This window comes from Lupinus angustifolius, unplaced genomic scaffold (genome assembly GCF_001865875.1).
Source record: "Lupinus angustifolius cultivar Tanjil unplaced genomic scaffold, LupAngTanjil_v1.0 Scaffold_113_53, whole genome shotgun sequence".
Classification (NCBI taxonomy): Eukaryota; Viridiplantae; Streptophyta; class Magnoliopsida; order Fabales; family Fabaceae; genus Lupinus; species Lupinus angustifolius.
Genome location: NW_017724922.1, coordinates 21,483 through 36,937, shown reverse-complemented (window position 1 = coordinate 36,937; position 15,455 = coordinate 21,483). Strand labels below are relative to the sequence as shown.

Sequence of the window (15,455 nt, the reverse complement as noted above, 5' to 3'; positions counted from 1 at the left end):
CAAATTACATTAGATTATATTTTTTTTAGGAATTAAATCACATTACATCATAACTTATTTAAAATTTTCTTACTTTTTCCTTAAATTAAATTTATGGGCCGCCCGCATGCCCAACGTAAATGCCCGCTAACTTGGCGGGCAAAACGGGCAAGTGGACAAAAAATGTATGCCCTGCCCGTAAAGAAATGCGGGCTATGCGGGCGTGCCCGCGGACAAAGTCCGTTTTGCCATGTCTAGGTCTGGGAGCTGCTTGGTTAGCCACACTTGGACCTCATATTTTTTATTATAGTACCCTCACATTGAAGTTTTATTTGGGAAACCAATTTATTACCCTGCATGGTGCTCAACCAACATTACCTAGACAAGCACACTTCACTCACCTTAAACGAATGCATCAGACTCCTGCGATTGATGAGTTATAAACTCTATAGTTTCAACATTCAGATTGTCCTTAGGATCAATGGTTAGATTTACCCACTGACATAGAACCATAATTGGTCATTTTACCGCATACTTATCGGGAGATTTTTTCTATTCCATCAGGATTGCCACCTAATCGACCTCAAAATCATTCTATTCTATTACTACATGGGTCTGCACCTATTAAAGTCAGGCCATACATGTGTCCATGTAGCCAAAAACAACAAATTGAAGTTATGGTACATGATATGCTTAAGGAGGAATTATTGTCCATAACAAGAACCCTTTCTCATCTCCCATAATTATTGTGAAGAAAAAAGTTAGGACCTCAAGATTTTGCACTGATTATAGAGCTTTGAATGTTATTACCATCAATGACAGTTTTCTTATCCCAACTTTTGATGAGTTAATAGATGAACTCCATGGTGCTCAATTTTTTTCGAAATTGGACCTTCGATCAGGATACCACCAAATATTGGTCAATAAAGAGGATAAATTTAAAACTCACCAACACACCTGCTACTTTTTAAGGCTTGATCAATGAGATCTTCCAAGGATTGTTGAGGATGTTTGTTCTTGTATTCTTTGACGATATTTTAGTATATAGTCCTTCATGGTCTTCCCATTTATAACATCTTGAGGTAGTGTTTCGAATATTACAACATCATAAACTCTTTGCCAAATTATCCAAGTGTTCTTTTGGACTTCAACAAGTGGATTACCTAGGTCATGTTGTTTTAAGCTTAGGTGTGGCAATGGATAAGGACAAGATCCAAGTTGTGTTGGAATGGCTAGATCCTACAACTTTGAAACAATTAAGGAGATTTCTAGGTCTTATTGGTTATTACAGAAGTTGCTCATTTGACCAACTTATTGAAAAAGAATAATTTTAATTGGGATGCTACTGCTAGTGCATCATTCCAGGCTCTAAAAATTGCAGTTATACAAGCACCTATTTTGGCTTTACCTAATTTTTCTAAGCCCTTTGATTTGGAAGTCAATGCCTTAAGGATTGGCATAGGTGCAGTTCTCATTCAAGATCATCATCCAATTGTTTTTTTTTAAACAATTAACTCCTAAAATGCAAAAACACTATGCTTATACTACAGATTTTTATGTTATAACAGAAGCAATTGCAAAGTTCAGATACTACTTGTTGGACCACTAATTTGTGATTCAAACGAATCAGAAGAGCTTGAGTAGCTTAACTGACTAAGCTCTTCAAACCCCATAGCAGCAAAATTGGCTACACAAGCTGCTAGGGTATGATTGTACAATTGAATATAAGTCTGGGAAGGATAATATTGCTATTGATGCCCTATCCAGATCTTTTTACATGGCTTGGTCTCAACCTCAATTACACATTTTTCCTATTTTAAGAATTTCAAGAGTTTCAATACACTTTTCAACTTTTTTGACTTTCAAAATAAAATATTCATTACTATCATCATAACCCAAAAAAATGTTAGACCCAACAAAATGAATTTGATAGAAAAAATCACAAGTGTAATTTAAATGTTAATAAATGGACAATAACAATAATAAAATGGGCAACTAATTTATCAATAACACACCAAACACATATTTCTACAACTTTCTCACCTTACTAATTATTAATTCAAGTGGAGACACCTAACCAATTCCAAATCACTAATAATATATCATCATCCAACTAACTATTCGACTAATTAATAATTTATTATCCAATATTATGATTTCATTATATTAAAAAAATTCGAATTTGAAATTGAAAAAATCATTTCGTTTTTCACAACTTTTTAAATATTTATTTTAAAAAAATAACATAATATCATGTTTTAATTTCTCTATTTTCATTAGAAAATTCAAATTTGAAATTGTCATTTATTTTCCTTATGTGTTTGAAGAGGTTTAGATCATATTCATTTGCATGGATAACATATGTGTTCTTAATAATACAAATATACGAGTAACAGATACGTTTTTAACCATGTAAACATATGTATTACTAACAATATAAATGCATAGGTAACATATGTGTTATTAATAATATAAAGGCATAGGTAACATATGTGTTATTAATATTTGTGTTTTTAATCTTACCATAAAAAATTACCATCTCATGCGAATGCAGAGGTGAATTACTAGTAATTAAGTAATTTCTTAGATCTAATTAACTAAGGCACGGAGATTGAGGTCTAACAAATTTGAAGTACATACAAATCAACTTACAATTTAACTCAAAGAAAATGATTACAACTGTGTTCCAAAATACATAAAACAAAATCCAAAAGCCCAACTAAAGTCCAAGCTAGAGATGGAAGGTGGTGAATGAGAATGAGAATGAGACTTAGGAAACTGGCGTCATTATTGAAATTTGAAAGTGGTGATGAAATTTTTGTGAAAGGTTAAATTTAATCATGCGAAAATATTTGGTCAATATAGGATTTCTAAAACTTTGAAGTATTAGAAAAGGGTATATTTTGGCCATATCAGTTAGAGAGTTAAGCTCTGATTTTGATATATGTTAAAATTGTATCTTAAAATTAATTCACCAGTGCAGTGAATAGAGTAACCAAACATATATTTAAGTGTCACTTTTACTAAGTATCACTCATATGAATCAAATATTTATTTTCAAACATCCCTTTTTATAAATATATGGATTAAAAAATTTATGTTTTTTTAGTATAATAAAGGTATTCCTTTACCAAATGGGCAATGACTGATTTTGATGTTAAGTTGAGGTGCAACAATATTTAAATGAGTAACAAATAATTTCAAATTAACATATTAATTCTAAATAAAAATAATTAATAATTAAAAATGTTAAATAAAAATTTACATTCATTTAAAAAGATGTTTTTCGTTCTTTTAAAAACTTAAACTCATTTATGATTGAATTAAAGGTAAAACTTCTAGCTACTTACCCTTTCAATATAAATCATTATGTTCTCTGCATTAAATTCATCTTTTACCACACTACATAATTTTGTTTGGGTGTCTTTGTTGTTGAAAATGATCTTTCTATAACAGTTAAACTAGAGATAATTGAGAGTTTTTCAAACATAAATAACTAACGATGTTGATAATAAAATATTAAAATTGACACCTTAAGTTAATCTTCTATCGCTCATTAAAATCCACAAGGCACAAAAATACATATGCTACCAATACTAATTGATTTATAAAAATCCTTAGAATCTTAGGACTTTTGCAGCAAAGTTTGACAAAGACAATATGTGATCTCATAATCTATTACATAGTATAAAATCATTATGAACTCAAATGAAGAAATAGTACTATAAGTCATATCAATATCTATACATATAAGAGAATTCAGTCCATTATAAAGATAACACATTATACTGAACATATTTATCAATTATGAGTTCCAAAGAGTATGCTCATAATGTTGTGAGAACCGGACCGAACTAGACGATCCAATCACTGCCCGAACTTGAAAATAAATCTGGTTTGATTGAATGAGTGGTTGGACCACTTTGAATTTGAGAAATTACGGTCCAACCATGTTAAACTCAGTTAAACCAAAATAACATGGGAAGTGAACCAGGCAAAAAAATTAAAAAAATGGAACATTACTCTAACGTTTTGTTTTACTTCGGTTCAAAAAAAGATGGAAGATTGTAGTTGAATATAATTATACATAATTATTAATTATATAAAATTTTATATTTATATATAATTATATATTTATAGATAAAAATATTAATTATATATGAAATCATCCGGTATGACCAAACAATTTAACCGTATAAACGGATTAAACCTAATACAAGATATCTTTCAATTTAATGTCCAGCTCGGGTTTCAAACATTGTATGCTCATGAAGAAGTCGTTTGGGTGTATGTAAAAACGTTAAAAAATATTTTAATAAATTTGGAAAAAATAAATGAGGAGGCAGGTGGCCCAAGTGTATCCACTATGGTCCACTATTGCTTATGTGTAAGGAATTTATGTATTTCGAGGTGTGTGATTGTCTCTTTCAACAAATGTCATTTTCGTGAATCAAACTTTTGACTTTTTGTATTTATGGGGATCTAGTAAAATTTTATACGACTGGACCAATACTTTGATAGTGAAGCAGTAAATTTATGAAAAAAAGAAGATGAATAAATTAAAATATATTTAGAAGAAAAAGGTTTAAAAAAGTTTGAGGTTTTAAAAACATAATAGTGAGATTGCTTATTCAATTGTGGGTGTTTATATATTCAACAATAATTTGGATTCCTTTCATGATAATAATTTGGCCTCATTTTTCATGTTTGTCACGTTTTTGTACTTAGTGTTGACTTTGACAATATAATGAAGAACATAATAATATGGTCCTCTCACCAGCATACACCAAAAAACGTAGGACTAGACATAATGTTTATTTAATCATAATAAATCAATTAGGTAAATACAACTGGCTCAATAAGTAATATTAAAGAATGACACAATCTATGATCCATACCTTATAGTTTTGGCTATAGAATCAAGAACATAATCATATATATGTTCCTCTCACCATACACCAAAAATTGTGACTAGGCAGCGAACTTCCATCGGAAGCTGTGAAAATTAATCCTCTTTGGATGTGGTGGAGGACTCTCATTCACATAGAGTGAGATTCTCTTTAGTACATGAGAAAATATAATTTGATTTGATACTTATATTATTTTATATACAATTAAATAATATTTTTTTTATTGAAAATAAAAGGAAATAAAGAACTCACCTTCTCAAGGAGATCTTGGTTCCATTCACTTACCTATAAATTTAGACATACAAAAATAAGAAAGTCATTAGCAAAGTGCCACACATATATTTAGCTTTTTAAACTTTACTTTTTAGTTAAGACTTTATTATACTTAAGAAAGTTAGACATATTAAGACTAGCATAAGGATTAGATGGTTAACTATCTTAACACGTTATTGATAGTAATAAATATGGTGGATGGATAATTGATGAGAATCAATAATTGCCATGAAGTAGTGTCTTTAAAAAAACAGAATCAATAAGTGCTGAATAGTAGTAGATAGATTACTGTCAGGGTATACGTTAGCTCTTCCATGGGTTTAGCTACTCTATGTCTCATGGACATGTGATTGGTCAAAAAAATATATTTAAATTAAAATTTAATTATTAAATATTTTTCTGATCAATCATAAACTCGTAGTACATGAAGTGACACAAAGTGTGGGACAACAAAAGTGTGTCCCAATTCTCTGCCCAAAATCAATCAATATAAAAATATTATTTTTTGTTTTTAAATTTTTTATTATTTATATATCAACATCTCAAGCAATTAAAGAATACAGCTCGTGGAAACTCAAGTCTCGGTCCTTAGCATGTACTTTTTGTCATATAATGATGCACATTATGACATGTTACTCTCTCATAGTCTCACCATACACACCAGAAAATGTAGTAGGAGGTAGCTTCCAAAGAAATTGCTTCCACTATTATTGCTCTTTCCTCCATACCTTATAGTTTTGGCCATACAATCAAGAAAATATGTTCCTCTTATCATACTCCAAAAATCAGAGCTAGACCAAAAATGTGTGACCAGATAGCGAAATTCCTTCCACATTTAGTGGAAGTAAGAAAACTGCTGAAAAACTTACCCAAAGAAGTTGAAGAGCTGAATGAAGAACTACATCGAGTTGAAGGGTGCATCAATGTTGCAGATAGAATGGCTGTAAAAGGCAACAAAGATGAAGATGGAATTAAAAAGATGGTGAAGGATCTAATAGAAGCATCTCTTCGCATAGAAGAAGTCACAGAAGATTATAAGATCACTGAGCAACAATCTACTTATGATCCTGGATGTATAGCTGTACTTTATGCTACAACTAACTTCATCAAAACTATGATCCCTCGTCTTCAAATCTCATACGAGATTCAAGACATTAAATCATGTATTGTTGAAGTAGAAGAAAGAAGTAAAAGATGTGGCTTAAAAATCCAATCAACAAGTTCTTCTTCAGTCAAATGGCATAGCCTTAGAGAGGAAGCTTGGTACATTAAAGAAGATAAGATTGTTGGCTTTGAAGCCCCCACAAAGAAATTGATGGGTTGGTTGTTAGGAAATAAAGAGAAAAGATTAGAGCTTGCTGTGATATGTGTTGTAGGAATGGGAGGGCGTGGAAAAACAACACTTGCCAAGACAGCTTATGACAAAGTGATTGGGGAGTTTGATTGTGGTGCATACATCACAGTGTCTCCAGTTTACACTGTAGAAGATTTGTTGAGGAACATTTTGAATAAGATGTGTGAAAGAAGAAATGAGACTCCTCCAAAGGATATTTCTCAAATGGATCGAAAAACATTGACTGACAAAGTAAGTAACTACTTGAAGAAGAAGAGGTATGTTCTATTGTTTGATGATGTATGGAACCATGAGTTTTGGAATGAGATTAGATTTGCTCTATATGATGATAATAACAAAAGTAGGATAATCATCACAACAAGGAATATGAATGTTGCAGATTTTTGTAATGAATCTTCTATCCTTTATGTTCACAACTTGCAACCTTTATCTAAACAACAATCTTTGGATCTCTTCACCAAGAAGGCATTCAAAAATGGATGTGATGAAGATTTTATGAAAGAGGTCAAAGAGATATCTTTAAAGATTGTTGAAAAATGTGAGGGGTTACCTTTGGCAATTGTTGCTGTTGGTGGTCTTTTAAGCAAAAAAAAAACTATTTCTCTGAATGGCAAGATGTGTATGAAACTCTAATTTCAACATTAGACATGAATCTCAATTCAACTGGTATTACAAATATTATAGGTCTTAGCTATAATGATTTGCCTTACCATCTCAAGTCGTGTTTTTTGTATTTTGGAATATATCCTGAAGACTACGAAGTTGGGCCTAAAAGACTAATTAGGCAATGGATAGCTGAAGGCTTTGTTAAACCTGTCCTTGGAAGCCTTAAAACCCCGGACAAAGTTGGAGAACAACATTTGAAAGAGTTGGTTGATAGAAATTTAGTGCAAGTATCTTCATTTAGCATTGACGGCAAACCTAAAAGGTGTCGCGTTCATGATCTATTACGTGACATGATCCTTACAAAAATTGAGGATACAAATTTTTGCCATTTTGCTAGTGATACTCAAGATGATCGAGCAATACTTAATTCGAAAATTCGACGCTTACAAATAGCAACCAAATCCAATGAACATTTGAACGGTGCTAGTATTGAAGGATCACTCATTCGATCACTTTATACTTTTAGAAGAAAAAAATTATCCGAGGATCTCGTGAAGATAATCCCTGCAAAATGCAAGCGGTTGAAGATATTTGATTTTGAAGATAACTGGTTGAAGTATATTCCTGAAAATTTTGGGTGTTTAACACAGTTGAGGTATTTAAGCTTTAGGAATACAAAAGTGGGGAATATTCCTGAGTTCATTGGTAACCTCCTGAACTTAGAGACCTTAGATCTACGAGGTACATATGTGAGCAAGTTGCCAAAAGAGATTAACCAGCTTAAAAAGCTACAACATCTTCTATACAAACATAACATCTCATGGAATGATGGAGTTAAAATGATGGGAGGTTTTGCAGGTTTGGAATCCCTACATACATTACATAAAGTGGAAACAAGTCCCAATGGAGGAGAGCTAACCAAAGAGCTTGAAAAGTTCATGCAGTTAAGGTGTTTAGGGTTGGTTAATGTTAAGCCAGAATACATAAGCCCTCTATATTCCTCAATAGAAAAGATGCAATACCTTGAGAAGCTATATATCAGTGTATCAGAAGATGAGGGAAGCATTGATTGGGATTGTATTAATTCACCTTTACCTATGCTTCAAAAGCTTAGCCTAATTGGGAGATTAGAAAGATTTCCAAAGTGGATTGCAAAGCAGGAAAGTCTTGTTAAATTGACCTTGTGGTACTCCAACTTAACTGAAGATCCATTGAAAGTACTTAGTTCTCTTCCAAAGTTGGTGTCCTTGTCTCTTTCATCAGCATATAGAGGTGAAACTTTGCATTTCCAAAATGGAGGGTTTCAGAAACTAAAGAGGTTAGTTCTCAAAAGCTTGAGTAGTTTGAATTCCATTCATATCAATGAAGGAGTACTGCCATTGCTGAAAGAGTTGGTGTTAAAACATATCCCAGAACTCAGTAAGATACCTTATGGGATCAACCACTTGAACAAGCTTGAAGTTTTCGACATCATTGGTATGTCAGAAGAATTTAAGACTAGAGTACAAGAAAATGATTTGGGCAAGAAAATACTTCTGGTAAAACATACACATTGATGCAAGGTTAGTTTTCTAATTCCTGTCTATAAATTAATTAACTGTATTATCATGTTACTTATTTGTAGATGAATATATATAGGTTAAGAACTGTAACTTAGACTAGATTATGATGTTATCTATAAAAAAAATTGGTTAGAAAGGAAAGAATGTTATTTATAAATTAATTATATGGAATGTGAGTACAAGTATTACATTAATTATTCTATCTCTAGATTATTATTTTATTATTCTGATTTGAGATTTCTAGACTTAGCTTCCTAAATCATTCCCGAAGCTTCTTAATTGATCTCAAATGTGCAGTAATTTTAACACTAACCTATACTGTTTAGATTTCAGCTTCCTCTAAAGTTATATTTTGTAATATTTTTTCTTTCCCTTTTTAATGATAATTTTTTAATGCTCAACTTTTATAGAAAAATATTATATTCTCACAACAAATCAACTTAAAAATCCTCCTAAATATAGAAAAGTAACATATATTATATTTAATCCAAATAAAATTAAAATATTTTAGTTCAATTGATGAATGTTACTTTTTATAGTTAAGATTTAAGATGATTTTTAAACTAATTTATTAGAAGTATATAAAATTACTTTTATATTATGTTCTCAATTGGCAGGTACTATAGTTCCTGTGCTCAGGTGTTGGAGAATGCCTCTAGAGGTTTTCATGGCAATGTTATTCTATCTTTCCTTTACATCCTTTCCCCAAAAAAATAAGTGAAGTTGGCTTTCCTTCACAAAGGCAAATGAAACCTTTAAATGTACTCTCATTGATACTAAAATTTGGCTTTTGCATTGATTGGATTTTTTGTGTGTAATATATTATTTGTAATGTCTTTTTTATTCAATAATCGTTTGACTTATCTACCCAAAATAATAGTCATATGACTTCATCTTCTCTTGAATTATGAATATCTATTTCTTTCCTTACTTTTTAATTCCATGCTATATTTGCCGTTGCTATCTCATTTTTTGTTTACTATTTTTTCACTCACTACACTGGGTTTGTTTTATGGGGTGCCCAAATAAGTTATATCACCTGTGGTGCCTTATCTATAAATCTATAATCCTTTTAGACAAGTAGTTACGATTGATCAATTGTTATAATTGATTGACCCTGAAATTGTCAAACATGTTATCTTCATAATTAATATATATATTTGTTAAGTATTCTCTTTCTTTACACAAATATACCGGTATTATGAGTTCAGTACATTTACATAAGTCTCGTTTTCTTTCTATTTTATGCTTGTCGATGTGTAGCTCCAGCTTACTTGACTTTGTCATCAGGAAAATACCAGAGCCCTTAGTCTTTCAATCTCTCTTTTTATGATAATAACACATTATGGTAGAGCATTGTGGCTCCCAATTTTCGGTTACGCAAAATTTGGAATTACCATTACATTTTTTACGATTAAATTATATAAAACTATCTTTATATTCAAGTTAGGATAAAATAGTCTTTTTAAGAAGAGTTATGAACTCAGGAGTCGTTTAAGAACCGAGGAAGGTATTAACATTTCATCAGCTCGTAATAAAACAATACCCTAATTAATTACATAGATTAGAAATATACGTGTGATTTATTTTATTAAAAATTAAATTATTAAAAAAAATATTTTTTTAACTTTTGTGTCTAACAAGAATTAATCTTACTCTTACATAGTTCTGAGTTTAAAATTGATTAATTTGATTTGTTTGATTTAAAACTACCCGGGATTAAAGAAATAGTTTTCATAAACCATAAACTATAATTTAATTTCCCACTTGAGACTATTCAAATTTTATAGATCACTTAAAGCAATATACCATTTTTCTTTTTAATTATATTTTTTAATAAATGTGATCAATAGCAAAGAGATGATATTGATCGTAAACTAACTTTGTGCTTGAGGTAGAAAGGAAGTGACGACACGAGACAAGATCAGACTATTCAAATTACATTAATTAATTAAAAGCATTCGTTTATTTATTATAATTTATTTCAGTTAAATCTTATACACACGAAACATATTATCATGTCCCAATTTTTGGTTGAGCATCGATTTCACGACGATTTAGAATCTTCGTTACATTTTTTATGGTTAAAACGTAAAAAACTCTTTTTTTTGCATACTTTTGGATTGTTATGGTCTTTAAATTTAAAATTTGGACTTACGTGCAGTGAAAGGTATTAGCACATCATTCACTCATACTAATACTCTCACTAATTGCATGAACTAATTTATACTCGTAAATTTGTTTGATTATTTTATTTATTAGAAGGAAAAATATTTTTATTTTTTGTTGTGTCTAACGGGCTTGTTCTTATGTATCTCTATGAGTATTAAGGGATCAAAACTATGTACTTCTTTGAATAGAAAATGGTATGTTGGCTGTGTTAACTTTTTTTTTAATAAGCACTAGTATTTAATCATAACCTGTCATCCCCACTTAAATGAGTGAAATACAACCCTTATGTTTGATATCATATTACATATCAAGGAGGGGGAAGCTTAGTCAAGATTTTATCTTTTTTATTTTTAAAGGTTTTTAGAAAGGTGTAATTAATAGCTAATAAATTTTAAGAAAGTGAAATCAAGCACTATCTTTTAAGAGATTGCGATAAAAGTTGGTTTTATTATTTAGTTAAAGTGATAAAAAGAGAAGCAATTTATTTATGATTTTTAGCAAGAAAGATAATATACAGGATGGTAAAAAAATGTTCATGTTAATTGATTTTTATAAAAAAAAGTAATTAGAACATATAGTAATTATAATATATAACATTAGAATAGCCTTACTTTCGGCAGAAAAACATTTCTATGAATGGTTCCTTTTGAATCATTGCTATTGCACTTTCGCCCTAATTTTTGCGTGAAATATTCGTTGTGCATTCTTAGTCTTTTTGTTTTTTCTTTGTTCTTTTTTATTGTACTTCGAACTGTGAACATTCATTGTATTATTTTATTCTTCTATCACATGAGTGGTGTGAAAGAATATATATATTTATAATTGAATGTCAAGAAAAATGGTTGAAAAACTACATCTTTAGGTTATTGACATATTAAAGGTTATTATTAAAAAATAATCTTCTTTCATGATGTCTAGGAACAAATGGGATGACTAAGGATACCTCATTAGTATTTGCGAATTATAAAAAGTCTTGTATCATTAGAAAAAATTGTATAAAGATCATTTATTATTTTATATTTGTATCATTCTCCATATTATTTTTAATCAATTATCTTTCATTGGTGGAGTGATTGTTATTTGGGTATAAAGCCTTGTAGGGAATAATTGTTATTTGCGTTGTTTTTATATTGTTTTTATGAATATAATTGGTGGAGTGAAATGTGGGATTTCATTTTGTATGGTCAATGTAATAGTATATATTCTTTAAAAAGATATACACTTGAAAGTAAATATTTATGCAATAAACATAAGTGAGTGTAAGAGTGGTTGACCTTGATTGGGGTCTCCTAGTGAAGAGAAACATTCAAATTGATCCCTTATTGGATGAGGCCAGAGACGATACATCATCTTGTATGATGGGTTTAGCTCACGTAGTCTTGATCATAAACTATTATTCTCTCCATCTTCTTGAATTTCTTTAGTTTCAACCATGATTGTCTTTAGCCGAGTCCAACAATAGTGATATTAAAATCAACCTGAAACTATTGAGTGTCCTCCATCATGGGATCATGGAATGCATGTAGAATAATTTTTTTTACACATGGTGTGCATAAAATGGATATCTTCCTTTTTTAATCCATGTTACATGAATTGAAATGCAATATATTATAAAGGAAATACAAGTAATGCTAACCTTGAAATGCATGAATGTTTTATTCTTTTTGAATGCATGAATGAATGAATAATTTAATGAACAAATGAATAATTTAATGTATAAATCAATGACTGGATATTTGAATTATATGTTTTTATTTTTACATAAATGAATGCATGAGTCAGTGAATGCTTGAATTATATATTTTTGAATGCATGAGTAAATGAATGATTGAATAATGAATTTTTCTTTGTTGATGCATATATGCATGAATGAATGAAAAGATAAATAAGTAAAAGAATGTATGAAAAAAATATTTTTTATTTTTAAATTCATGATTGAATGGATAATTAAGTAGAAGAATATATGAATAATGTATTTCCAATATGAGTGTTTCATCGTGCTAATACAAGTGAGACCCGAAATGTACACCGACAAAATGAATGCCCCTCCTAATATAATTTATGTGTTTCTACAATGTGGGATTTCTCCTATTGATAGAGAGATTTCAACCCATGTTTTAAAACAAAAATGACAGCCCATAATTAGGTTATCAAATTTGATTCCAAAATTTTATGATAATAATGTTTCAAATTCAAATATGAAATTCACCATAAATTTAAAATTTTAAAATAATTATTTTTTGGTTACGAGATATCTAAAAAAAATCCATTTTGGTCATAAAAATTACTTAATAATTCATATAAGTCCTAATGACTATTGTAATACTCTCATGGGAGTAAAAATTAATTATTTGATCCTATGAAAATTAAAAGTAGATGAGAATCTTTTTTGGGTAGAAATTTTATAGTGACTCTATGAAATACCAAATTAAGTGCATTAGCTATGAAGAGGTAAAAAAATAATAATTCGAATTTTATAAAATCGCAAAAGATATTTTGAATGCAATTTTCTTCGTTAATTTAATTAGGAAAATTACCATTGCCCTCACCAAGTGGAATTAAAATAAGTAAATGAATGAAGAAAGGATTTGCGGCGAAAGCAACGTCAAATTGAAAATTTTGGAAATAGAAATTTTCAAAAGTATTTTTCATATAACAAACTTCAAAATGAGTGGAAATTATCTTGACAAGTCTTTCAAAAAGAATATAAAAATGTTGACTTGTCAAGAATAACATATAATACATTGACACATGTGTTATATCATTGGATTCATTTGACATGTGTTTTTTAGATAGAATATCTTCGTTATTGGCATATAAGTGATCATTAAGCCTAATAAACCTATTTTTTATTTTTTCATGGAGAATGAAAATTTGGATGGATATATTTTGAAATAGTTTCCCACCATTATTGAACACATAAAGTGCTCAATTAAGGACTTTTTTATTTTTTAATTTTTTGATATATTTGAATAATATTTTTGAAAATTTATTTTGGGTCGTTTTGAAACTAGACAAAATTGGATGTTTACACATATTAATTTTTGAGTTTGAGAAAGACTAGTGATTATAAGAAAGTAAGTAGTTCAAATAATATATGGATTGTGTTCCCTTTGAATAAAAGAATGGAATGGAGGAAAATAATGATATAGTAGAAAGAATTACTAAATTGTAGGAATGACAATGGGGTGGGTCCGAGTCGATTTGTGCTTACCCAACTCTGAACCTGAAATCCAAAACTCGAACCCGAACATGAATTGAGCGGTGTTGAAATTAACGATATCATCATCGAGCCCATCGAATTTCGGAGAGCCTAAACCCGATGGGGAATCCGAAAAAATAAATACAATCCTTTATTATTTTTCAACCAGAACAGTTATTGCAAAACAAAACATCTATCCAAAAAATATATATATAACATGTAGTAAAAATAGCAACAAACATAAACTGAACCGACACATGCAGGAGAGAAATTGAACCAGACACATAGTTTGTTAAAATAATATTGATCCAGAAATATGTAAATCATCCCCCTAATTTGTAACAAACAACAACACTTACCCGAAAGGAACTCACCCTTGTTCTTTCCTCTTGAAGACGAACAAAGATGTCGAACAAAGAAGATGAATTTGAACAAAACTATGAAGGAGAAGAAGATGGTTGTACGAAGATGGTTGTTCTAGGAAGGAGAAGAAGCAATGAAGAATATGGTTCACTATTTCTAGTTTGAGACTTAATGTAGTTTAGTTTCTAATTTTTCCGCCTATAACAAAAATAGGGTTAGAAGATATATTAATATATTAATTTTTTAAATCGAGGAATGTTCGTGGTAGGGTATCACATTTACTAAACTCGAACATGATCCCAGTAACATAGGGTTGGATTCGGTTAGGTACCTATGAGTTCGATTTTCATTGTCATCCATACTACTTGACAATTTTGCTTTCCAAAGACATGTTATTGCTCCTCCAACTCCTCTGTGCTTTTTTTATTTTGGTAGTTCTCTTTATTTTTGTCTCTTTCTCTTTCTTGTGTGTGTTTTTTTTCATTTTTTTCTGTGTATGTCCTTTCTTTTATAGGGGAGCCTTGATCACATTTTTTTCTTGACAAAAAATCAATACATTGATGGGTTGATTGAAATGGAATATTTGACACGTACTTTTTGTGAATTGGTATCTCCTTATTAATAAGTCCACTAAAGACTCATTAAACTGATTGAACTCAAATATTTGAATAAATGAATGTATTAACACCTTGTCTGCCTGTATTACAATGATATCCTCGCTAAATGCATAGAATTTTATACCTGTAATTTGTTTTCCAAATTTAATTAGTAAAACAAAATATTATATTTTTATATTTGCGTCTGACAAGAGTTCTATTACTCTAATGTATCTCTAGGTGCAATAGGAAAACCAAGAATGCATAGTTTTGAGTAAAATTAATTGATTTTATTTGATTTAAATAAATTGTTTGTATTTTTTATAAAACATTAGAGTTGATAGTGAATCGGATTAGTGTAAACTACTTAATGATTTAAAGTAAATGAAATCAATGGTAAAGAAATTGTGTTGGTTGTATATCACATTTTTGCTTCAA

At 29.9% G+C, this 15,455-nt stretch overlaps 1 protein-coding gene across 1 annotated transcript; it reads left to right on the top strand.

The window, feature by feature from the left end:
• The first annotated feature begins 7,089 nt into the window (after positions 1 to 7,089).
• On the top strand, positions 7,090 to 8,678 carry LOC109339821 (disease resistance protein RPM1-like). Its single transcript, XM_019577343.1, has one exon. The coding sequence runs from the start codon at positions 7,164 to 7,166 to the stop codon at positions 8,676 to 8,678; it is 1,515 nt and encodes a 504-aa protein (XP_019432888.1). The 5' UTR covers positions 7,090 to 7,163.
• Positions 8,679 to 15,455: the final 6,777 nt, after the last annotated feature.